Genomic DNA, 27,547 nt, shown 5'->3' with positions numbered 1-27,547 from the left:
CATGCACAGTAAAAAAATAAAGAAACCACTTTCCATTGCTTACTTAAGATGGAATTTAAATCTGTAAAAATAGACACATGGCTTTTCATATACATCAGCCAAAACTGTATAGTGCTTCTCTTGCTTCTTCATCTGAATCATCTTCAATGATGACATCAGATTTTAAAATGTCTTAACTTATCCACTGCATCCCAAATATTGTCATTCTTATAGGTCCTAACATATCTGTAATTGAATCTTTTTATGTTTATTAGATTTAAAATAAAGATTAGCTAATTCAAAATCCTAATTAAACAAAATAAAATGGGAGCCAAATGGAAGTATAGGAGTACTATCACAAATTTATTTGAGCATAAGCTTTCGTGGGCTACAGCCCACTTCATTGGATGCATAGAATGTAACATATAATAAAGATTATATATACACATATATATATATACATATATATATACATATATATATACACACACACACACACACACACACACCTACAGAGAACATGAAAAGGTGGGAGTTGCCCTACTAACTCTAAGAGGCTAATTAAGATGAGCAATTATCAGCAGGAGAAAAAAAGTGTAGTGATAATCAAGATGGCACATTTCAGACAGTTTGACAAGAAGGTGTGAGGATACTTAACATGGGGAAATAGATTCAATGTGTGTAATGGCGGATACAGACTAACACGGCTGCTACTCTGAAACCTGTCAAATGTGGCACTCAGGTCCTCCATCTACCCATTTGGACAGCACTAATTGAGGATTTCCACACTGAAATGGAAATTAAGTAGTTTTTTGAGTAACGCCTGGTCATATTTATCTGCATCTGCAGGAAGATCGGTCAGTAAAATGTTGCATGTCTCACTAAGTCAGCAGTCTATCAGTGACACCTCAACAGAAGACAAGCATATGGGATGCTCTATTATTAAAGGAGTGTTAGTCACGTTGTAACTTCTCTTGGGACACTTAAGGATACTTTATGGTATATTTGCTAATTTCTGCAACATTATTACTACATAAATATGTTAAACAGAATCTGAATCACAGCAAGAAGGCTATTTCAACATCAATGACACAACAATCATTTATCTATATTCATACCAAACATCATGAGAGGACAACACTTTGTGATAAGGACTTAAACTAATATGCAGAATCACCTCCAGAAGTGCTAGAGAATATTGAAGATTCTATCTTACTGACAGCTTTTCATAAAGGATCTGGAGTGTACTAGGAATTGGAGGCTAATCCCCATTATGCATCATAGGATATTATTTTCACACACTACATCTGTCTTGCAGAATGGACTTGGAGAGTAATTACTGCTGAGATAAGCCTTTCCTGCAATATGTGCAATTAATTCTCCCTCTAAAAAGGGGGAAAGAAGCCTGACACATTAATAATGTTTAAGTACACCTAATCTATTTCTTTTCTGCTTCTAATGTTTCCTAAATATGAGGAAGAAAGAGGATTTGAAAGTACTTACAGATGTCTGTTCTTATGTAAATCATCCATGGGTCTGTAATATTCCATCATAAAATGGCCAACATGAAATAATATCACGAATTATAATAGAATATAGAGCAAGTGGGGAATTACTATAAAGATGAATTTAGAATATGATTTTCCTGCATAAAGGCTGCAATTCTTATCGAATAGGAATTACCGTGTTATAGAAGTTTCAAGGACATGAAATTTTATTCAATTCCATTTTCAATATGTATTTTGAAGTAAATTAAAATTCCTCTCCCTCCTTCCATGTACCTTGTAAAAGGGTATTTCCTCTAGGCATTTTTTTAAAGTTTCATCCCTCTCCCTTTAAAAATAACATTGGGATGTTGGGGTGGGGGGGGCGGGCGAAGACGGACAATATCTTCAACAGGTATAAATTGGCGTAGCTATACTGAAGTCAATTTACACCTGACCTACTGAGGATCTGGCCCAAATGCTTTTCATAAACAAGGTTCAGCTACCTCAAAAGAATCAAGTAAATCTCACACATAAGGCTTTGAAGTGTAATGGAGACCACTAAAAGGCACTCATCTCATGTATGCATCAAAACAGTATAGTAGGAGGGATTCATAGGCCAATTGGCAAACTGCCCATAGCTGAAATCGAGCCACTGTAAATTATAATGAAAAAGAACTAAACGTATAATCATTAATTTTACACTCCAAGGACAACCCGGTTGTAGTTTTAAACATTTCATTTTGTATAGTATTTAGACAAGGAACTGGAAGTTATGTGTGATTTGCAAAGGTAAAATAGGTATAACAGCCATCTTGGTTTTCACTGGGGAATGATCCCAGAACCTCCAGTCCTAAAGTATAAATGTTTACAATTTGAGTTAAAGGATTAAGTCCCCTAGTTAGCAGCTGAAGCAGACTCACCTCCAGTCATTAGAAGGGGCAATGACAACTGGAGAATGTCCCAACAGCCAGACTAAGAGGGAAATTCATCACCTGGACCTAAATCTTCCCCCCACATCCCTAAAGGGCCATCTCTGCAACACCGTCCCCTTTCCTTGATTACAGCAGGACAACTCACATGAGTAAAGTTATATGTACATACAGGTTTATGGCATAAAGCTCTTTGTGCCCACTTCTCAGCCCTAGTGCAATTGTACCAATACATGGAATGGTGTAAATGCTAGCATAGACAATGCTCAGGCGTTTTTGCCACTGTCATGAAAACATGTTCAGAGATGCCCTCTTTATACCAGTTTTAGTGTTTACACCGTACTGAGAAATATGTATTACAACTGATAGTGTAGATGCAGGTTCTGTGCAACATCAGTGGCTGCCGGTGCAAAGCCACAGGCAGGTGAAGAAAATGGCGGCATGGCTCCCCTAGTTGAAGCCAATGATGGAAAACAACAGAGGCACAGCTTTCCTTGCAGAGTGTCTCATGTCTCTGTTGCATTAGGGGGCTTCCCTCTGATTCGAAAATAGGAGCAGCCTCTAAAGTACATGTACCCATTACCTCTCCCACAAGAAGAGGTGGTTTGGGGAAATGTTGCTGAGGTTGACAGAATTTTCATCCCCCACAATGGATTTTTATCTAGCTCATATCATTATTCACTTCATTTTTCCTTCTTCTGGTCCTGTGCTGCAGCAACCAGCTGTCTTCTAATTTGATATAATGATCTAGCATGAACCAGGCTGTGAAGTCACCGATTCCTCAGAATCACTGTGGGGAATGGAGCTATCCCTTTGGTTAGTGGTGGTCAGCTGAGTAATTCTAGCTCCAGTCATTTAATGCTCCAGACTTGTTTCATGACAATATCTGGCATAAAAGTATCATGTACACCAGACATATGTTCCACTCAAGTATGTCCATGCTTGGCGCCCCAGAGCTGGAGACCTTCCCTCTCTTGTAGCAGTACCTGTAGAGGCAGCAAGTGCACCCCACACCTCCTTGTGTCCCCTCCCGAGGCAATACAAGGGTGGTGCCACCCCAACCCCTCTCAGTTCCTTCACACTAGCGAGGATGGCCCAAAACTCCACTAAAGAGGAGTCAGAAAGCGGGTTGTAGAAAACACGTCTGCACCCACATCTCGAAGAACAACAGTCACAGAAAAGATAACTAACCATTTTTTTCCTTCTCCCCGTGGTTGCAGATGCATATTCCATTCATGTGACTCACAAACTGTAACATTCAGCGTTTGTTCAAATAATGTCTGCAGAATTACTCTGCCAAAGTATGAATCAGCTCTGAAAGTAGTGTTGACCAGAGATTGACAAGTGAATATATGTACTGAGGACCAAATAGCGGCCCACTTAAAAACCACCTGGGAAGCACACTGAATCTTGTGAACCAAATCCTCCTACAAGGAAAAATGGGATTCCTAAGATGTTGTTTGGTTAAAGTTGGCAGCTAGGACCAACTACACCTTGGGTAGGTAAGTCACAAATAAGGGAATGAGACGCTCCAGTTGGTACACAATGCAGCTGCCTGTCTACTTAGCATCATCACAAACACAACATTCTGCACTGAAACCCCATAGAATCCAGAGTTCTCTTCAGGATCTCTGTCCTGATCAAACCTCCTAAGGTTGGACCTAGCTACTTTGAGGGATCACCTCTCTCCCGCCAGGACCAGGACCTTCCACCAAAACCAGTTTCTGTCTCTGACTCATCTCTAGCTGCTACTGACAACCCACTGAACCCCTCTTCTTTTTCAAGCCTTTGGTGTCCTTTAATGGTTTAGTACCCCCTTTGAATCTCATGTCAGGCTCAGAAGAGTAAACCTCCCTAACCCGCCTGGACCCAGGCAGGGGCATTTCCCAGTTAATAGTTCCATTGTTCTCTTAAAGAGACTTATCTCTGTTTTTGAGTCATTTCCCCTTTGCTTCCCCCCAAACAGCCTCATTTGACACAACTATACAGTTAGATAGGATTTTGCACAGGTAAACAAAGGAGCATATGATAAAAAAATAATACAAAACAACGTTCTAAGGGAGCATTGCTCAAGTTTAAACAAGCATGTTCTCTAATTCAGAGGTTCTTAAATTGTGGTCCACGGACCACCAGTGGTCCGTGAGCTCCATTCAGGTCGTCCATGGATAATTCCCTTTAAGGTGCATGCCTGGGCGGCTGCACATGAGAGAACGATGGGCCACCTACCAAATTAGTGGAGCTGTGCAGGCGTGGCTCCACTAATTAGGTGCCTGGACCCTGGAGAAGACGCACACGTAAGGTGAAGTGGTGGCCTTGGGGGGAATAGGGCTTAAGTGGGAGGGGGCAATGGTATGAGAAGAAGGGGTGGGGGGAATTTGGGACGCGCAGGGCTGCAGTGGCCAGACAAAGAGGCAACTTTCCCCAGCTCCAGGGGCTGCAGCTGCCAGGGAGAGATGACCTTCCTTCCCAGCCTCAGCTCTGTGGCTGCTGTGGCAAGGGAGAGACTCCGCTCCTTCCCAGTCCCAGCTTGGTGGCTGCTGCAGCAGGGGAGAGAGGAAGAGACCCTTCCCCTCCTTCCCAGCCCCAGCTCCGGGGCTGCCATGGTGGGGGAGAGAGGGCACATCCATCACATTAGAAAGGTTAAGACTACTGATATTAAAAAATGAGTTGTGTGCTTTTACGCATAGAACAAAAAACGTTAATTATGAAGGTTTGTTTTTTTTTAATATAGCACTTTTATCCAAGCGCTTTACAATAGTTAGCTAACGGTACAAACATCATTTGGAAAGATCATTAAGTGGCCTGCCAAGACCCTCAGCAATTTTCAAGTTGTCCACGAAAAAACGTTTGAGAACTGCTGCTTTAATTGATCAGCAACGTAACAACAAAATGTTAAGCAGGACGACTAAGTGAGGAGTTCCTGTATATTGGCTTACAAGGCAGGTGTGTGTGTGTGTGTGGCGGGGGGAGAGAAGACCTTAGAGACTAACAAATTTATTTGAGCATAAGCTTTCATGGGCTACAGCCCACTTCTTCATAGCCCACAAAAGCTTATGCTCAAATAAATTTGGTAGTCTCTAAAGGTGCCACAAGTACTCCTGTTCTTTTTGCGGATACAGACCAACACAGCTGTTACTCTGAAACCTCTCTTTCTAAAACAACCCTTAAAAATATCAGAGCAGAAAAACTCTTCATCCTTTATTTTTTTTAAAGGGAATTAAAAATTGAAGACATGCTGTTTAATGGGTGGCACTATCAAAAGCTAGTTTTTTTTATACTACCGCAGTACCGTTTTAATCACAATAATAGTTTGTTTTTTTAAAAATTGTATACTCCTTCTATATACTCTATATTATACATACAGCTTTTCCACTTGTGATCAATATCGCTATCCTAAAATTCAAGTCAACAAAACTTTGCCACATAATACAATAATGAAAAGTTGTATCAACATAATTAGGGTATTCAGGTTTTTTTTTTTCAAATTAAGGGAACATCTGTTTTAACAGAAGAGAGTATTTGTTATGTGTTAGATAGCTTCACTGCTTTGCAAGGCAGTAGAAGGAAGAATAATTTACAACAACTCAGGAGAAAGCACGTACTGCCCTTCAAGATTTTTGGCATATGCTAACCAGTACACACAGTGCTGTATTGTTCCTTCACCAGTGATTAATGCCTTTTTGATATTGTAAGACAACTGTCAACACAATCTTTTAAAACAAAGAACCACCATCAGGGTGTCTGGGTATTAGCCCTTTCAAAGTCTGACAAGTCCCCAGAAATGTAGAGTCATAAAAGCTGCATTAATCAGGTTGAATGATTAATATAGCCTTAAGATGTCCATCCTGAAGCAGGTGTGAAACTGTTTATTTAGTTTTCATATGAGTGACCGACCTTGTCAGTTAAAGTGAACTTCTCAGACAAAAGTGCACATCCTGCTTACCAGATCCTCGCGTAGTTGGGAAATGAGTTCATCTCTCTCCTTCAGCTGCAACTTCAGCACTGAACATTCATCTTTCATTATATCCTATAAAAAAACATCAAAAAAGAGATGTTATAATAGGCTAGGACTTTTACTTTGCTCTTGACAAGAAAAGGCAGATTCACACAGTGTGAGATGATTACATCCGAGTAATGAAACTCAATTCTCCTCTGTTATGTGTGATATTTTTAATAACATATTCTGAGTTGCTGTATAAACAAACTAGTGCAGCCAAAGTCATTCAATAGCTCCCTGAATAGAAGTCCATTTTGTTAGTGTCTGATTCTTTTAAGCTTTTTTATTGAAGTTCCTTTCAGACATCTTACTTTAGTTTACGAACAAATGGTCATATAATTCCTAATGTTTTCTGTGAGCAGAACTATGAGAAATATCAGTTTAGATGAATTACTGGGGAGTTCTCAGTCTGACTGCAGATGGAGAAAGGAAGCACAACAGACATTCACAAAAAGGAAAGCAACTCTTCCACCCACATATGTATGTACCATGACAGCAAAAACAGCAATGATACTGACACTAGTTGGGTGGAGGAAAAGTAAACACAGACCACTCTTCTTGCTTGATGGTGCATGTGCAATTAATATCTCTATGAGAATTTGATGCTCACGCAAATGAAAGTGCAAATAGCACCAACTACAGCCAAACTTGGATCTGTCAGGCCTGTTGCGTATTTTCCTCATAAAATTTTCTCCGTTCATTTCAGTCTTGACCAGCAATGTTTGCAGGCCTCATTTGAATAAGGACTGTCATTCATATGTACTTTGTGATATAGCTATATACCCACGAGGGACTCAAACGATATCACCAGATTCCTTTTTAAGACCTAGTCCACCCCAGAAAAGCTATATAGCTATACCTCTAAAGACACACCTTATTATTGTAGATCCAGGTTATACTGGCAAAAAGAGTGTTTTTGCCAGTGTATCTACATCTACACTAGGACTGTCGCCAGCATAATACTGCCATAAAAATATCACCTCCTAACCAACATTACTATACACCTCTACCCCGATATAACGCGACCCACTATAACACGAATTCGGATAGAACACGGTAAAGCAGTGCTCGGGGGGGGGGTGGTGGTGCAGGGGCGCACTCCGGTGGATCAAAGCAAGTTCAATACAACGCGGTTTCACCTGTAACACGGTAAGATTTTTTGGCTCCTGAGGACAGCGTTATATCGAGGTAGAGGTGTACCAGCAAAGGTTTTAAGTGTAGAACTGGCTTAAGTGACCTAACCAGGATATGAAGAAGTTACATCTTCAGAAGTACACCTACCTCTTTATGGTATTTATGTGCTTGCAGTTCTAAACTAACACTCAAAACATAAAAGTGACATAAGTGATGAGTGTATTGTCTCATTGTTCAGAACTTTTTCCCCTTGGTAAAATGTTGAATTATAATAAGCGCTTTTCAATGCAATTATACTGCTCAACTTTTGTTCTAAACAAACTAGAGGGGAAAAATTATAATGGGATGTAATACAAAATATTCACAGCTACAGAAAAATAGATATATCTGTACAAGATTAGAAATAAGAGCCTCACATCCTTTGTACTGTTAGTCTAGATACCAATGTAGTATTTTAGTGCTGTTGACTGGATAATATGGAGGGCCCAAGTTGTGGAAAAGATCAGGATTTCTCCTTGTTGGGCTTGAGGGAAATTTATGAAGGGGTCTATAATGGTTTATTATTTTTATCTACTCGTCTGTCTATTCAGTAAATAGGTCGTTCAAGAATGTTAGCTGAAAAAATATATATAAACTACTCAACAACCAAATACATCCCAGCAACGAAATATAAATAAAGCAGTGTTACATTTTTATTTATTTATTTTTACTTTTGAAACCTACAGATGCAGAAGACTAGAAAGTTATGGAATATAAATGCTATCTTACCACTGTTTTATCTGAAGCCCCCTTATTCAAAATGGGGCCATTTTTTCTTGAAGACTAGCTACAAAACTGCGTCACATTTGATATTGAGTAGTCATGCTTCTCTTTCTATTTATACCTGTCTAAATGTCTTATCTCAAGAGGGCATCACATTACTCCTTGCAATCTGCTTCTTTTGTCCTTGTTAAATGAAAGAGTCAAAGGAGTAAGTGAAGGGAGCGAAACAAGACAACCCTAAGGAAGGACAGCGTATTACTAAAGTTTGTGAAAAATTATAAGATTTTAAAAGCATAGTAAATAGAATAAAGCAGCAGTGTACAGTACATAGATTGTGACATACCTTACAGTAGCAGAGGGGCTGAACTGTGGCATTAAGCCATAGCTCTGTGTTGGAGGCTGTGCGGAAGCACAATATGCTAATGAGAACTTCATGAGACTTGGTGCCTCCAAAAGCTGCTAGGTACACAGAACAGATGACGCTGCTGCATTAACCCTAGAGGAAATACCATCTGAACCATGATGCTACTCAGGCAGCTAACAAGCTCACTGCCTCTGGCCTCTCCTCACACCTCTCAGGGTCATTACTGCCATTATCAGTGCTTGGCAGAGAAGTGCAGTTACTGCAATAATGCCTGACCCCTCTATGGCAGCATAAAGTGGCAGCCGCCTTGCTGCCTCTCCTCAACAACACACGCATACTGGAACGAACCAGAATCTGGCCTCATGCAACTACCTACACTGTATTGTACCATCCAATTCTCAAATCACCTACATTGTATTCCATGCAATTATGATGTAGGTTTGTTGTCATAATTAGATGCATGCAAACACAGCTTTACAACAGCCAAAGTAGGGATAAAGAATTTCTCTCTAGTACATGTACCAGGACCACAGTATGTTATTGTTTTACTCTGTGGCATTTGTGTAGACACCATCTGTTCTAAAAGGGGATTGTGTGAAGGCAGGAGGGAATGGCACTGTGGATGTTGGTGGCTTTTCGACTTCTCTATTATGTCTTCTGTAATATGTACATAGTAAATACTGTCGAACACAAATTTTATTGAGGACAACCAAGATATAATCCCAAGTGAGGACAGGAAAAGGGAAGAAGACATCACACAAGAATAAGGCAGAAGAAGGGAGGAGGAAGCAAAGATAGGGCTAGTGAGGTTGCATAGGAGAACACCGAAGAAAGATTTCTTTGCAAGAACTGTGGGAAACAGACATCTCTGCCAAAGCGTAATAGTGGTGCACAAGAATTATTGGATTTGTATGTGTTAGCCTGAGGTTAGAAAGAGACCACCTTTACCCTGTGCAATGCTTGGGGCAACTCACATTACTGCATATTGTCTGACTGCGGGTGAAAGCGGTGCAAGGCCATTACATTCAGGATATGGCTATTTGTTAAAAAAAACCTTTTAAGGTGAGGAAGAAGAAAAGACAACACAGGCCAATGGGTGGGTGGGAGGGGCGTACAGTAAGAAGTGATAAACTGGCAGGAATCAGTAATTCACAAACATGGAATTGTCACCACAGCCTCAAACTAAGAAGAACAGATCTGAAGAGGAGGGTCTGCTTTTCAGCAGCGTTGCCACCCTTACTCTGAGTCCAAATGAATTACTGAGCTTTGGGAAAATCTTCTATAATAGGCAGTTTTTGCATATCTTGCGGCCCCATGCTGGTTCTTGATTATTCACATACTCCCAGTGAATCTTTTTTAGCCACTTTCGTGAAGTTTTTAGAAGACTAAATTAGTTTATATCCATTTTATGATTTACACGTGTTTCTCAAACTGCCATCAATAATAATATTTACTGAGGGAATTTGAATACATTCACAAAGAATCTCAGAATTCATGTACTAAACACAACCAAGGCAGATATATTTTAGAGTCTGAGTTAGTTAATACAAATTCTGATCATGTAGCTTTCACCATTCCAGTTTACCACATCAATACCCTCTATTTAAAAAGTTACTTCTTTTGTAAACCCTACAAGTGAGTCTGTATATTTACATTTGAAAAAAATAACTGTATTCATCCCAATCTGCTGAGTCCCATCTCCTCATGCCTATTAGTAAGCGTTCTGTACACAGCACCGCTTCAAGCATACTTTTTGATTTAATAAATGTAACATAATAAAATAGGAATGTTTGATTTTTGTTGACAAGTTTTTTCTTGACCTCATGACTTCTGAGTTAACAGAAGTGTAATAATTATGCTCTGTATACGGTATAATAAACATGTGAATAGGAGTGAAAATACTTTATGAAAAGACAAATCAGACAACACTTGATTTTTTTCAATCAACGATAAATGATTCCTAAAAGAAATGAGGTCACACTGTAGAGGAGGGAGCATGCTGAGACAAGTGAAATACTTACATAAACATAAAAACAGCCATACTGGGTCAGACAAATAGTCCATCTAACCCAACATCCTGTCTTCTGACAGTGGCTGATGCCAGACGCTTCAGAGGCAATGAACAGAACAAGGCAATTATGAAGTGATTTATCCCCTCTCATTCAGTCCTAGCTTCTAGCAGTCAGACATTTAGGGACACTTGGAGCATGGGGTTGCATCCCTGACCATCTTGGCTAATAGCCATTGATGGACTCATCCTCAATGAACTTATCTTATTCTTTTTTGAACCTATTTATATATTTGGCTTTCATACATCCCTGGGCAACTAGTTCCACACGTTGACTATGTGTGGTGTAAAGAAGTACTTCCTCCACACAACATAACATGACTGTGAACTATGAATTTCTATTCAAGGAGTACTTTTAGAAACATTATTGAGATGGTAAATTTCAACTTGTTGCTCTTAAACAATTAGCTATCAGGTGCATTTTATAAAAATGAATACAATACTGTACATTATACTTTAGATTTTCTTCCTTTTTTGTTTTTTTGCGCACTTTAACATTGGGAACAGAATTCCAGCTCTTACCTTGTGTTTTCATTTTGGATCTAACCTATTTCTTATTAAATGTGCACCTTGGTGGACCACTGTGGAATTATGGCATTCTTTTCCTGTTTTGTTTGTGTTTTTATTTAAACTTGCTTTTAGTTTCTAAGGCTGACTATAATCACTATGCATCAATGTTAGTATTTTCCTGTTTCAGTCTAATATTGCCCATCTGGGAAACTGCTAAACATTAGTAATAAACCTGTTTTTCATCAGATCAGTTCACAGGGTGACAAATTGAACGGCATGTGGGAAGACAGATGCAGCAGGTTATGCATATGAGCCAACAACAATAATCATTTACATTTTGTAAATTTATTTGATACCTCTGCATACTTAGGAACAAGCAGGCATATTGTGCTTACTATAATCACAAAGCAGTATAAAACAGAACTAACCTGGTATTAAGGAAGATGAATTTACTGCAATTTGCCTTTGATGCACAACAGAACATTCTTCCAATACAATACTATTCGATTAGAATAAAATAAAAACTCATCTGATAAATGTATTGAATTTAGACTGCTAAAGAATGTTTATCAACATGGTTGAATTTCTACTTCACCTATTATTGAGAACATATTTTTTAAAAGAATTACTAAAAGGATTAACTTCCCCCAGAGACTCCAATCTTGTAATAACTATACATATGCTTACTTTTACTACCAGAAGTAAGATCTACTCTATTGGGACTACTCGCAGTAGTATATTTAAGCATGTATGTAGGTTTGGGTCTGCAGGATCACATCCTTAGTAAGTTAGGGAATGGGTTAACTGTCTGTATGGAGAACATGGGAGAGTACTGTTCCTTCCCTGAGAACTTATGCAACCTGCCAGCTAGGAAGAGAGAATTCCAATCATTAGAGCAGGGAAGTGGTAGTAAGATGGAGAAGGCCCTGTAAAGAGGAAAAAAGAGTTTCTGTCTCCTCTTCCTGCTTAAGAAGAAACTGGGGTTGGGAGGTTCTGAGAACAGGCCCAGACCAGAGACCAAAGAACAGCTGAGAAGCTGACCTCTGCTTCATTAGAAAGGCTTGACCTGAAAAATATTATGAATCATAGTGATTTCTTTTGATTGGGCTAAAGAAAGCCCATCCTGTTTCACTTTACATTGTTGCTGCTGCTAATATGAACTTAACAGAGAGATGCTGTGATCACAATGTTTATTTAGGCACCATCTAGAAAAATCTTCGGTCCTTACTTTACGGCCAGGAATGAGAAAATCCTAGGGCAGAGACCTTTGCCTAAAAGGGACACAGCTGTTTAACTTTTCTAAGGCTACAGCTACACTACAGAGCTTGCAGCAGCTCAACTGCACCAATGCAGCTGTGCCACTGTAGCTCTGCTAGTGCAGATGCTCAAAAAACGTTGGGAGGGAGCTCTCCTGTCTACTTAATTACTCCAGCCCCCGCGAGCAGCGGTAGCCACCCCCCCACCGACAGTACTGTTCACATCAGCACTTAGGTCCATGTAATTTACATTTCTCAGGGGGCATGTAGCTACAATCCAGGACCATACCTTAAAAAAAAAAAAAAAATGGGGGGGGCACTATTGTTTCATTCTTTGTACACAATGTTGTACAAGGGAGGTTTGGGTTAAAAGAATCAGATCCTAAAACAACAGAAAAGGCTAGTGAACTTACAACTCTAATAAGAGTCCCTTCTTATATATGGAGTCTATTTTCAGAGGCGTACGAGAGACATTTTACATCTCACATATATGTTTTTAAGTAGTGCAAACAGAAAGCATTCAATGATCACATTGCTAGCATTTCATGTAAAATATGATCTACTTTTATTCAGGTTGAAGTAAGTATTTATTCATTCGGTCTAACAATTCATTTATCCAGAAGAATCCAGGTCAGCGGTATCCATTCCACCTGTCCCAGGCCTAAAATTCTACTCGCATTCTACTGAAAGCTTTACTTATTCACTATGAGCACATAAAGTGTGTTACTTTAAAGATTTATTAGTTTAGAACTAAATGAACAGTGTTTCCTTCATCACCGCAAACCAGCTGTCATTGAACTGTGAAATACAGACTCAGGAAATTAATTTTTTGCTACAGCTGGATACTCTACCTGCAGCAGTGACAGTAAAAAACATGGTGTTCAAAATAATGCAGCTTGAGTTATGTGTGTGTTAAAAGAGAAGAAAATGAAGTCCATGCTTTAACACCCGGAAAAAAAATAAGCATAATAGACTTTCAATAAATGTAAGTGAAATGAGTTCCTAAAAAATGAACTGCTCTGAAGGACACTTTTAAAGTAAAAAATTATATTAATATTAACGTTTTTGTGTATTAAAAATAAGCACAAAGTGAACCTGAAACTTCAGAGGTTTGGCATTTTTCTGTCAAGTCAGATAGTTGGAAAACAGAAAAATATTCCATTGGTACTAGTGTGAAAATTTAAAGAAAGAAGGGAGGGAGGAACCAAGCTTACCTAATAATTGCTTACTGTATATAGCACCTTTCATGCCAAAAAGCCCCCCCCCCAAAAAAAAAAAAAAAAAAAAAAAAAGCATTGCATACTTTACACAGCAATCACTTTACCCACTCCTGGGATGCTGCCACCTCTTCAGTGATATGAGGCAGCTGTGTAATACCACACAGCAGCATTACAAAACAGTTTAGCTTAGAAACAGAAGGAAAAAAGGTGTGACACAGATGCGAAATTTCTTAAAGGACACATTTTAACTCAAAATAATTAACATGTACACAAATGTTTCAGAAAATTAAATGTTATACCCAAATTTGGAGAGGATATATGGGATGAAACCTGGCTCCATTTAAGTCAATGGCAAAACTCCCATTGATTTCAATGGAAGCAGTATTTCAACCACTGTATTTTTCATAGAACCATAGAAATGTGTGTTACTCTGGACTCTCTTCAATTTCTGTGCAATACTCCTCTGACCCCTAACTATGGGACCACAACTAGCAGTTCTTCTGGTTTCAGAGAAAAGCTTGAAAAATTTGAACCCTAAAGTCTCAAACAAACAAGAGCTCAAGAAAAAAAAATCAATTACTTTTTAAAATCTCTCAATTCTTAAGTGAATCTTACAATTTTTTAACACTAGTTCTTGTCATTTTTGTCAGTATTTTTAACTCTGAATTTTAATTAAAAATTGTTTGGATTTAAACATCCTGCAGCATTAGCAACATTAGAACAATGCTATAGCCTTCCCAATGAAAGTGAAACGGATTAGAAGCAAAACTGAAATTGACTAGCCTATTTTCTTTTTTCCAATCTGTAGTACAAAAAGTGAAGTAGTAAATTAGACTAAGTACAATAAGGCTTATTAGGTAAATTAGAAGCATAAGCTGAGAAAAATTAGACATCTCATTATAATAATTTAAGGTGTTAAACACAGGTAATGTAATTGTTTTTTCAGAAACATCATTGTAATTTGACAGTACCGATTTAAGAGAGATATGTTATAATACAATTAGGGTATTGGTACACTTGTAGTCATTAAAGACACCACTACATTTCAACTGTTACCATATGGTGCTACCATACCAAAAACACTGCAATATTTCTGAATACTCAGAATAGAAATAACCATGGTATCTCAAACGGGTCTGCAGTAGCAATGGTCGATAAATGTAGGCTTTTAGTGTTATTACTGCATACTGCTCTTTAAAAGAGCATATTTATATGATGTAACTATTGGCTTTATTACTTTTATTTTTAACAAACCACATTGATCCTTGCACAGGAGTATGTTGAAATCCCGACTCTTGTGAAAGATTTTTAGCATACCACAGTATGCAGTGGCATACCTCAAACCCCAGAACACGTTCATAGATTTATTTTTTAAGACCAGAAGGGGCTATATTATGATCATCCATTCTGACCTTCTGTATAACATGAACTATAAAATAAACAGTAGCAGAACCCAGTGGAATTTTTTGCCTCCTGCTGTTGCAGAAAGCTGTGTTTCCAACTTAGTGATTTTATTGCAAGCCTTGAGATATTTGGTGTTTTTCTTAAAGCCCTAGAATGATCTTTCTTCTGCTTCTTCTAAGTAAGTTTCCTCATGGCTGTAGAGAAAAGTTTGAATACATGAATCATAAAAGATTAACCATCAAAAGCCAAGAGTGAGTGAGTGAGTGTGTGTATATATAGATATATTATTTTTAAGCCAAAAAAATATTTTTTTTCTGAGCCGGATTCTGAACATTTGGGGATAGCACTATTGAGAAAGCAAAGAGGTAATCAAACTTTTATTCCCTATGGATATAGGAATTGGGCCTATTATCCCAAGCAAACAGGAAAGGGGAAACAATCCAGGCAGCTACTCCCTGAAGATGCCAGACGTCTTCTCTATTACATAATACTTGATAACTGAAACAGCCAGTTACAAGGAAAAGGGCCTTGTAAGGACAAGAACTTTGCATAGATTGGGGAAGGCTCTTAAGATCCAAAATCCAAATCTTTAGAAATTTGCTTGTTACTGAGGCATAAATCATTTTTGGTGCAGTATCCTCACGGTGTCTTGAAAATATGCAAACCAGTCATACATACTAGAAGAATCAATGAGTATTTATTTACAAGACAGTATTAAATACATCTTCGTGCAGATCTGGGATAGAAGTGACAACCACATTAAGGGTTTAGTGAAGGGCACTGGTTCTCTGCCATGCAGTTAAATGCATGATTAAAAAGACCACAGTGCTGTAAACTCCTAGATTTATGTTAAATATGTGTTTCTACATGAAAAAGGTTTGCTAGTAATATATTTAATGCCTCATACAATTCAGCTTATATTTGTTCGTTCTAAAAAAGGAAAAATGTTCATATTAATGTGATTTCTAAGGAAAAGGAAATGGTGTTAAAACAGTACATAACGCAACAATGGGCATTTGAACACTGTAGAATGGATAAACATTCATACAGAATCGGTGAGCCTAAGTTTGTCTCAACTTCTCACTTGGATTTTTGAAAAAGAAATCTCAAGCTCTCTTGCCAATACATCATGGCATTGATGAGGCCAAAGATACTATGAGTCTGGACTCCTGCCCTCCACCCCCTAACATACTGGTACTTCTGGTTTTGGTAGGAAGTGTGATGTGATAGACAAGTAGTATTCCTTTTTAAACTGTTAAATAATAGAACTAATTGAAAAGTAGGCGCCATTTCAATTTGGAGGTTTGAACAAAGAGTATGTATTGATTTTTCTATTCTTTAGACCACTTCACTCATCAGCAGCAAATATAGTGCTCACCCTTAATGGCTTACCAGTTAGTAATATAAAGTAAGAGTCTGATTCTGATTTCACTTGCTGTGGTTTGCTTCAAAATCTGGAAGAGAGTTATTCCCTATTTTCACTTGTGTGAATGAAATCAATATGAGGTCCTAAAGCCATTTTTTTTAAATAACTGGTGACTAATTATAGGTGCCTATTTATAGGTGTTCCACTTGAGATAATTGGTTTCTGATTTCCAGAGGTGCTAAATCGCTGATTTCAACTGCAATTGTGGGAGTTCAGCACCTATGAAAATTAAGCCATTGGTATTTTAAACTGGGCAACCAAAATTGTGTCTGAACTAAACATACTTGAGTATGTGCAGTATTCTAGGCATTCCATATTACTATAAGAATTGAAAATACTTTTAAGTATTCAGGCAACACCACCTGTTTAAGGCCAGCTTGGTGAGATTTGTTTGTTTTTTTAAGGAGGACTACTTTAATATATGTTGAGGGTAGGAGGGTCCTCTCAGTCTTATAGTCAAGTGGGTAACAAAGTTTCCATGTTAGAACTCTTCAGTCTTCCAAACATATGGTTGTTTGAACACATCTATCATTTGCCTACATTTAAACATACTGCTATTGAGTTATGCCCACACAGCAAGGTGAAAATTTACCCTACAGCAATCAGTTACATTTCATCAGCCAACTGTCAGAATTAATTGACTATAACAGCCAAATGTACAAGGGAGGGGGAGAGAATGTACACATTTGTAAGCATTCAATTATGCAATAAACACTTTATACTATGCACAAAATATGCAATTTAAGATAAAAACCTTAGTCTTGGACAATGAAGACATATCTAGAGGCAGAGTAGATTAACAACAAAGAATGTGAGCTCAATTTCTTACAAGTGAAAAACCTGACTCCTGAATGACAAAAAAATGTGATGAAAAAGTTCACATCTATTGTTTACCTCCTTGGAGATGAATACTGGGGTTTAAAGTGGGTGGGTCCCAGTGGTCTATAACATACAGGAAATCAGACTAGATCTGATAGTCCCTTCTGGTCTTAAACGCTATGGCTATGAAATGAATAATACTAACAAGTTAAATTTTAGGCCCTGATTTCGAAAATAGTCGCTATTGAGCAAAGCATTTAAACATATGGTTAACTTAAAGCATGGGATCGAGTCCCATTGGCTTCAATGAAAATTAAGCCCATATCTAAATGCTTTGCTGCTTAAGGATTCTTTCTTGAATTGGGACCTTACACTGAATCATCTATGAGGCAGGGAATGAATCTCAATCTATCTTTGTAGAGCACTGTGAAAAGTTACAGCACTCCATAAATGCTGATGATGAATACAAGGTGTCACATGACTAGCTCTGCTTTCTGACTGTACTGTTAGTTTTGCTGACCCACTTATGTCATCTCCCATTTAGGACTTTACTTTATAAGTATAAAGCTTGTTCAGAGAATCAGAATTTGATATGTAGGTTAGACATGGATGGTTTTAAGGATCTATTACAGTTTGTAAGAGGGGGAAAAAAAGCTGAATTATGGTCTGAACCTACAAGTCCCCCAAGAACATGCCACAACATGCTGTACAACTTCAACTTCTATTGAGTTTCCTGGTTTGGAATCCTGAGAGTTAACAATTCATGTACAATTCACAGACATCTGCCTGTGAGAGTTAGCGTGGGAAAGGCAAGAAGATTTCTATTCATATGGCACAAATGGCCAAACCATCCATCCATATTATATATATATATTACACACACACACACACACACACACACACACACACACCCTTATGTGTTGTCATGAATAAAACATTCCAACAAAGTCAACAGTCATTAAAAAAAAATCTGTCAGATGGTAAAACTAGGAAACACCACATGGTTAAGGCTTAATGTTCAGAAATGACTTGACACAAATATTGGTTGGAAGCATTCCCAGGACCCTTAGTACATATGGTTTGGGAGTGTGAAGTAGTTAAATTGTTCTGTTATAATGTGCTAGAAAGAATTAATTTCTACTTAAATTATGGTATAATCCCACTGATCTCCACTTGTATCTTGGGTAATATATCAAAACTATATCAACTCTCTCACAGTAAACATGTGTAGTTACTTAGTATAACCTTGTCGGGGGGGGGGGGGGGGGGAGTCTTCCTATCATCTTGGACAGATAGACCGACTGTCAGAGAGAACAACTCCGTGATACACCACAAAATTTGAACAAAGTACACGTATGACAAGGTTTCTTGACGTTACATTCATTGACCATAATGTGCCTGTCTTCATCAGGCAATTTCTTCTGAACATTTATATTGTGCATTACTTGATAATGACTTTGTCCACATCTATGTCAATCCAAATAAAGTGGGTCAAAACTATATTGAGCCTAATTCAGTTTTCACTTACACAAGTGTAATTCTAGTGACATCGGCATAATTATTCTAGATTTACACTGAAGTAAGTCGGAGGAGAACCAGGCCCATTATATCTGAATATAATGAGAGAAGGGGGAGTACCATAGTCAATATTTATTTTGATTTGACCAAGGGATGTGATGGTGGTGCTGGCATATGTGCTCAAATAGTATCACCTCTTTATCTCAATACAGCTCAAACTCCCTATCAGCAGACATGTTTTACAATGAAGACGAAATTATCCTATAAGGATACACTGCAGAACAGCAGAGGGTAGTTTTAAGTTGTGAGCTTTCAAAACATTTTGTCACATTTTCAGTAAGACTGGCAGGTTTGTAACCCATTTCATTGCTTTCTCATATTTGCTAATTAAATATTAGGATGACAATGTGCATTTGATAGTCACATGCAGATCTTTCAGTAGATTTTCACCACATTGTAAACACACGGCATATTCATCAACCAATACTACAATTTCACATACTCAACTTTCAGACCTCATACAGGATTCTTGAGGTTTTACACAGTCTTCCTGGATCATCTAGAAAAGGAGTTCAAATGTTTTGAAAAGTTTATTTTGAATCACATTTAATATATGTTCCATTAAGTAGAATAGTGTAAAAACAAGCACTAAGCCATATTCTGCTTATTATACCAAAGTCAGTGGAGTTACTATGGTTTTGCACAGGTGTATCTAGAAGGATTGGACCCCACTATTTTCAGTATGCCAAATTCCAGGGTAATTTATTTTATTTTTTGATGATGTTCAATCTTATTATTTTACACCATCAACAAAATAAAACAAAACAAACCTTATTTTTCCTCTTCATGTTCCCATCTCTGTCCCTGCTGTTCCAAGAAACTTCTAGTGCAACAGAGCATAAATGTAAGTAGAGATAAAAAATATTTTGGGGGGGTTTCATGAAGAGAAATCTATGAACTTTCCATGTCATTTCTCCAGCTATTGGGTTACAGAAACACAAAGAAATTGATACCTGAGTAAACTCCAGTTTCAGTGTGTGAGCTGCATCCTCAACTAAATGGTGACCTTACATTCAAATACATTTTTCATTTGAAAGTGAACCTTTGTTAAACTAATGTGTTGCTTTGCTGCTACTTTTTGTACAGCTACATCAATCTTTAAATACCATGGACTTTGGATAAATGCAGACCATCTATTTGCTACACTGCCATTAAAAAGATCATCGCACCCGAAAAGAAGGGTACATCTTAAAGGGTTTTTAATAAGGAAATTCATCTTTGTTAATCCAAATATCAAAACTCAGGTTTAAGAAGTTATAGTTATGCTGCTGTATAAAGACTTACAAACACGAACAGTATGTCAAAATCTCTCAGATGTGAAGAGAGGCATTAATTTACATAATTAGTTGCCTTTAGAGAACACATTTTAAACCTTCCTAGTTGGAGTGCACAGAAATTTAAATTCCTGTATTAGAAATTTAATGCAAGAAAATATTTTAGAATTTGTTGGTTTCCTAGAATTGCATTTAAAAAGAACTCTTCCATTTTGTAAGGTTCTATGAGTTTGAGAGAGATACTATATTTGCAGTTTCTACAAAAACCTGCATGAATGGGCTTGTGAAATGAAGCCTTCATTCATTTCTTTGCATAATTTGCAAGTGAATACTTTGCATTTTTTTTTTTTTTTGTTAAACAGATCTATTTGAGACTAGAGCTGATTGGGAATTTTTCAACAAAATATTTTTATGTTAGAATATGCCAATTTGCTGAAATGAAAACTTCCAAAACTTCTCAGGTTCAGGATGGAATTTCTGGTTCAAAACCAGAGATAGAGCAAACCCCAGAAGAGTCAATAGCCCATTAGTTAGGACACCAGGGATTTGCAACAGGGACTTAAATCTGGGTCTCCCATATCCTATCTGAATGCCCTAACCTGGGTTACAGAGTAAATAATTTCCCCTCTCTCTGGTCCAATGAATATTTAATTATTTATACAAAGTGAAACAGCTCCAACTGAAGAGAGAGAACACTTCATCCCAGAATAGCCTGGTGTTCGTCACTTACCTGTCATACAGGATGCACAGGTGCAAGTCCTGTTCTGAATGAGGCAGGGCAGGGATTTGAACCTGAGTCTCCTATACTGCAGATGAGTGCCCTAACTACTGGGCTACTATTCCAGGGGGCGTTGCTCTCTCTGAAAAATCTTTTGACAGATCCCATTATCATCCCAACATGAGATAAAACCTAGAATTTTTTCACAAAACAGATTTCTTGTTTTCCAGCCAGCCCTATTCAACTCGTTCTTAGCATATGCACAGTGTGCCTCAGGTGGAAGGTGACCAGAATTCATCACCAAATTAGTTACAGCCACTAAGGCAGGGGTGGGCACACTACGGTGTGTGGGCCGAATCCAGCCCTCCAGCCATTTTAAGCTGACCCTCGAGCTCCCACTGGGGAGCAGGGTCTGGGACCGGGGCTTGCCCTGCACTGCTGCTCCAGTCAGGGAGCAGGGTCAGGGGCCTCTTCACACTGCTTCCGGAAGCAGTGGCAGGGCCCCGTTCTGGCTCCTATGTGTAGGGGCAGCCAGGGAGCTCTGCACGCTTCCCCCGCCCCAGGAACTGCGGCAAATGGAAGCTGCGGGGGCGGCGCCTGCAGAGGGGGCAGTGTCTGCAGACCCGCCTGGCCGTGGCTCTGTGTAGGAGCTGGAGTGGGGACATGGCCGCTGCTTCTGGGAGCTGCTTGAGATAAGCAACGACTGAAGCCCACCCCAACCCTGATCCCCTTCCCATGCTCTGAACCCCTCGATCCCAGCCTGGAGCACCCTCCTGCACCCCAAACCCCTCATCCCCAGCCCTACCTCAGAACCTGCACCCATTCCTGCACTCCAACCCCAATTTTGTGAGCATTCATGGCCCACCATACAATTTCTATTGCTTGCTCCGGTGGTCCAGCTGGGGAGCAAGGTCGGGGGTCATTTTGGAAATAGGCCTTTTATCTGACCTAATCTAATAATTTGAAAGTACCTCAAGTCAATGTAGAAAAACCAGAGATTACTTTGACCCAGTCTCAGTCTTCAGAAAGCATTGTAATTATATCTCTATCCTTCAATTAAAGGAATCCAATTGTCTCTTCGAGACTTGGGGCAGTATAATCATCTTTCTTTAATTATACAAGAGGGGAAGTAATTAGCTGATATTAAACAAAGGTAATATTTTTGGTACAAATGACAACACTGAACAAGTTTACCATAGTTAGAATACTAGAACAACAGAAAACTAGATGGTTGATCTTTAGAGAGATTCATGTGAACCCTCTTCTCTTTCTGCTTGTCAATCTAGCCATGTATCTCTAAATTTATACACCACTAATTAACACGGTGGAATCTGAGAGCATGGTTTTGTAACTCCTTTCCTTAATTTTTTCTTTGTGTGTGAATGAACACAAAAATGTCAAGTGAAACTCAGCCGAAACTCATCTCGGTTTGACCCCCATTAACCAAGTTTCACTCCGCTCCAATTACTAGAACATTATTAGTGACTTATATTTTTATTTAATTATTCTGTGCAATAGAAGCATTTAATTAATTAACGGATACATCTTTTTACCCTGACATGATATCCTACCTATATACTCTTATATGACCCTCGCTTCATCTCAGTAAAAGAACGTTTCTCCTTATCCGTGCCTAATTTTCAAGAAAAAATATTTAATTTACCACAGACCTCTCAATGTCTTCTATTTTTAGCCAAAAAAAGAGAAGAAACCCTTTTACTCTGAGATAATTGTCCATTTTTCAGCCCAAGAAGTCTACTCTGACAGAACCGAGAAAAGGTCCAGCCAATGGATGTGGTGAGTGAGAGTGGCTAGATTAATGAGCTCATTATAATTCACTAAAGAGTGATGTGGGGATGACTACCTACTTTAATTAGTTTTATTACTGTAGGAAATTGTTTCATATGCCAAGCTCATCACCAAGCATGCCTGGAAAAAACAGAGTAGTAATCAGACTTGATATGAGGAACCTTTCATTAGTCTGTACGGCTAAAGGCACTTATAATGAATAAAGAAGGTATTAAAAAGATGGACATGACAGTGTCTAGCATAAAATAATTTATCATGGCTAATAATTTTGTGATGAAAAGTGCAATAATGGTCTTAAGTAAAGAATTTAGTACAACAGCAGTGTTGATACGGTGCACAGTGTACTATTCCTGTAATTATGGGAAATTCTGACAGAAATACATCTGGACAGTTTAACAGGTCAGGTTTACCCAGATAATAAATCCCAGTGCAAATTATCCATGACTCACCTATTCTAATGAAAATATTAATTAGTAACTGGAACTTCTACAGAAATAGCAGCTCCCTTTAAAAGTGACAAAACTATTCACACAAACAGTTATAGCAGGCTGTCTGGAAAGCTTTGAGGAATCAGAAGTGAGATTTGAAGAGAAGCATCTTAGGAAGAAAACTATAATTTCTTTTCAAATTTCAAATGTATGAGCAGGCATGCTTGCCAACTCTTAAAAATGGAAATCAGGGGCATTGAAAAAGTCATCTTTTAATGTGATTGATGCTTTTTAAATAGCAGAGGGAATTTTTTTCCCCCTTTTAAATAGTGTTAAACAGAAATTGTGTAACAAATGAAAATAGGGCTCTCGTTGCCAGAAGATAAAATATACTTAGTAGAGGGAACAAAGTTTATCAAATTATAAATTAAATGAATTCTGACCAGAAAGACACAGGTGGTAATTAAAACAAACAGGAAGAAATGTTCTCACTTGTTAAAAAAAAATACCCTTTTCCTCTTCAGAGATTTTTAAACTAGATAGATTATTAGTACTTCTGTAAAAGGGCAAGATAATCTATTCTTCCTATAAATAAAATTGTGAGCTTGGGGGCAGGAGGGGAAAGTAGAAGCTGCTCTAGAAGAACCCACAGGGAAAATTTAAGTTTTTAATATATTGAAGGGGTATTTAAAAAAAAAAAAAAAAAAAAAGGCAGCAAGCTAGACCTTGAAATTAATTATATGTTATCCAAGGCAATTAAAAATGCCAACTTCCAGGGAAGGAAACATTGATTCTAAATAAGAGGACTGCATGACCCTGTCATGGTCTCTTCTATATTATTGCCTCATTTGGGTCTTGATTCTGCCCTCAGTTCCACACCATAGACGTCAGAAAACTGGAAAGAAATAGATGATCTTGGTGACTTGACATTAACTTGTCATTCTTCAAAATGGGCACAGTATAGTCTGCATGGCCTACGTAAGCTAGAGCTGATTTAATACCATATAAAAATCAATAATTGACCACACACAAGGGGTGGGAAAGTATCGGCATTGGTGAGGCCTCATCTGGAGTACTGTGTCCAGTTTTGGGCCCCACACTACAAGGAGGATGTGGAAAAATTGGAAAGAGTCCAGGTGAGGGCAACAAAAATGATTAGGGGGCTGGAGCACAGGACTTATGAGAGGCTGAGGGAACTGGGATTATTTATTCTGCAGAAGAGAAGAATGAGGGGGGATTTGATAGCTGCTTTCAACTACCTGAACGGGGGTTCCAAAGAGGATGAATCTAGACTGTTCTCAGTGGTACCAGATGACAGAACAAGGAGCAATGGTCTCAAGTTGCAGTGGAGGAGGTTTTGGTTGGATATTAGGAAAAACTTTTTTACTAGGAGGGTGATGAAGCACTGGAATGGGTTACCTCGGGAGGTGGTGGAATTTCCTTCCTTAGAGGTTTTTAAGATCAGGCTTGACAAATCACTGGCTGGGATGATTTAGTTGGGGATCGGTCCTGCTTTGAGCAGGGGGTTGGACTAGTGACCTCCTGAGGTCCCTTCCAACCCTGATATTCTATGATTCTATCTAGACTTCTTTGTTAAATTAATCATCCTTTACTTGTGAAAAATCTTAATTGTGTGGATGAGTTTGTTCAGGTAGTAACCCTGAGTGTCCCATCCATCCACATTTCCCATTTCTCTTCAATATTATTGGAAATCAAATAATATAATGGCTCAAATCTGTGACCAAACTCCAAAAATACACCTTGAATCAGTCAAAAAATGTCCCCTCTGTTTTCTGTAATTTGTATGCAATCACACTTTTTCAGTTATAGCATGATGATTTTGTCATGTGTACAAATCCCACACCTCAACCTTAATTATTTTTATCATGTGTACCTATCCCACCCATTAATCAAGTTTCTGAAAGATGTTACTCCTTAAATAGGACAAAAGTATCTGGACATAGGCAACCAGCTCCCAATTCATGTTTTGGAGAGTATATCACTGAAGAAATAACCAGGGATCCTGTTCAGTGCCTAAAATCCAAAATTAACAGTACGACTGGGACAAACATATCCAAGTATGAAGTTAATGGGAGCTGCTGCTTTAAAACAAACCGTTCACTTATTTAGAAGCCCAAATACGGACTTTAATTATTCACCTTTGAAAATATTAGCCCAAATTTTCCACTGACATGAAGATGTGTTTTCCTATTATTTTTCAAGTGATGTCAAAATCCATTCTGCCTTGATGAAGTTCTGGTGATGAATGCAAGACTAAGCAGATGGTCTCATGGGAGGGCTTCAATTTCCTCAACCATGGTATGCAGTTCTGGGAAGAGTTGGGATCCACCTGACCAAGAGGTGGAAGAGCATCTTCGTGAATTGACTTGACAAACTAGCAATGAGGGATTTAAATTAGGTTCAGAAGGGGGCAGGTCACAAAAGGCCACAGATTGACATCAAAAAAGGCAAACTTACCAGAGAACTAGATGTTGAAGGGACATGAAAAATTACAATAGGGAATCAGCTCAACATCTTAGATGTTTACATACAAATGCAAGGAGTATGGGGAAATCAAGAGGCATACTAATACTTTCAGTTCTTCAAGTTAAAAAGACATCAGACTTGGTAGGATAATCTCATGACTGAAATATTGGTATAGAGGGGTATAGCTTGTTCAGGAAGTACAAGCAGGGGAAAAGGGAGGAAGATGTTACAGTGTACATTAGGAATAAATACACTTGTTCTGAGATCCAGAAAAAGGTGAGAGGCAGACCAGTTGAAAGTCTCTGGGTAACAATTAAATGGAAAAAAACCCAAGGGTGATGTCATAGTGCAGGGTCTATTGTAGACCACCAAATCAGGAAGAGGTGGTGGATGAGTCATTTCTAAAACAAACAGAAATATCCAAAACACAAGACTTAGTAGCAATGCTGACTTCTTCCCAGACATCTGCTGGAAAAGTAATACAGCAAAACACAAAGTTTCCAATAAGTTCTTGTAATGTACCGGGGACAACCTTTTGTTTCAGAAAGTGGAGGAAGAAAGCAGGGGGGACAGTCATTTTAGACTTGATTCTGACCAACAGGAAGGAATTAGTTGCAAATCTGAAGGCAGAAGGCAGTTTGTGACCATAAAATGATACATTTCATGATTTTAAGGAAAGGAGGGAGTGAGCACAGCAGAATAAGGACAGTGGACTAAAAAAAAAATAGACTAACAAACTCAGACAACTGGTAGGTTTGGTCCCATGTGAGGAAAAAGGTGTGTTCAGGAGAACTCAAAGAGACAATATTAAAAGCACAACAGCAAACTATCCTGATGCAAAGGAAAAGGTAAGAAAAATTGTAACAGGTCAACATGGCTACACCAGGAGCTCTTTAATTAACTGAAAATCAAAAAAAGAATCCTGCAAAAATGGGGAACATAGATGAATTGCTAAGGAAGAGGACAAAAGAATAGCACAAACATGTAGGGACAAAATCAGAAAGTCTAAGGCACAAAACAAGTTACATCTAGCACGGGACATACAAGGCAATGAGTGGTTTATAAATATATTAGGAGCAAGAGCAAGACAAAGGGAAGCATAGGACCCTCTAATTAGAGGGGAAGGAGAGCTAATAACTGATGACATCTAGGAGGCGGAGGTGATTAATGCCTATTTTTCATCAGTCTTAACTAAAAAAAGTAACTTGTGGCCAGATACTTAACATAATTAATATGAACAACTTAGGACACGACCTGTCAGGAAAGATTTTAAAAAACTGGATGTTTAGTCTTGAGAAAAGAAAACTGAGGCAGGACTGGGTAACAGTCTTCAAGTATGTTAAAGTCAGTTATAAAGAGGAAGGTAATCAATTGTACTCCATGTACACTCAAGGTGGGACAAATAGCAATGGGCTCAATTTGCATCAAGGGAGATTTTTAGGCTAGATATTAGGAAGACTACCCCTATAGTTAGAAAGTTTAAGATCTGGATTAGGCTTCCAAGGTTGTGGAATGTTTATCACTGGAGGTTTTGAACAACAGGTTGAGACAACACTTGTCAGGGATGGTCATCAAGATTTACTTGGTCCTGTCTCACTGCAGGAGCCTGGAGTTGATCACCTCTCAAGGTCCCTCCCAGCCCTACATTCCTAACATTACTAGAAATGTAAAGCATTTTATCCACGCTGCTGTAGCATTTGACCTACAGTTAATACAAATATTTAAAAAAATCAGAATGTGTAATTAACCACTAAGGGAGGAAGGATGATCCTGTGTTTAAGGCATCTGACTGAGAATAAGAAATTCCGCATTTTGTTCACATACTTCCTGTGTGATCTTGGGCAAGTCACCACCTCTCTCTGCTTAAGTTTCCTTATCTGTAAGCCAATGTCTTAGGG

The 27,547-nt window shown here is 38.4% G+C and overlaps 1 protein-coding gene across 6 annotated transcripts in view; it reads right to left on the bottom strand.

The window, feature by feature from the left end:
• Nucleotides 1-27,547, bottom strand: part of CCSER1 (coiled-coil serine rich protein 1) — a 1,155,725-nt gene that overhangs the window by 471,808 nt on the left and 656,370 nt on the right. For all 6 annotated transcript variants that reach the window (XR_008445082.1, XM_054029822.1, XM_054029821.1 and 3 more), the window contains exon 8: nt 6,339-6,422. Coding sequence is in view for 5 of the 6 variants with exons in the window: in XM_054029822.1 (XP_053885797.1) it covers nt 6,339-6,422 (84 nt within the window). In the remaining variant the exon portion in view is untranslated. The remainder of the gene's footprint in view (nt 1-6,338; nt 6,423-27,547) is intronic.

Source organism: Malaclemys terrapin, chromosome 5 (genome assembly GCF_027887155.1).
Source record: "Malaclemys terrapin pileata isolate rMalTer1 chromosome 5, rMalTer1.hap1, whole genome shotgun sequence".
NCBI classification, from domain to species: Eukaryota; Metazoa; Chordata; order Testudines; family Emydidae; genus Malaclemys; species Malaclemys terrapin.
Note: the sequence above shows the minus strand (reverse complement) of the source record. Positions and strands in the feature narration are given on the sequence as shown.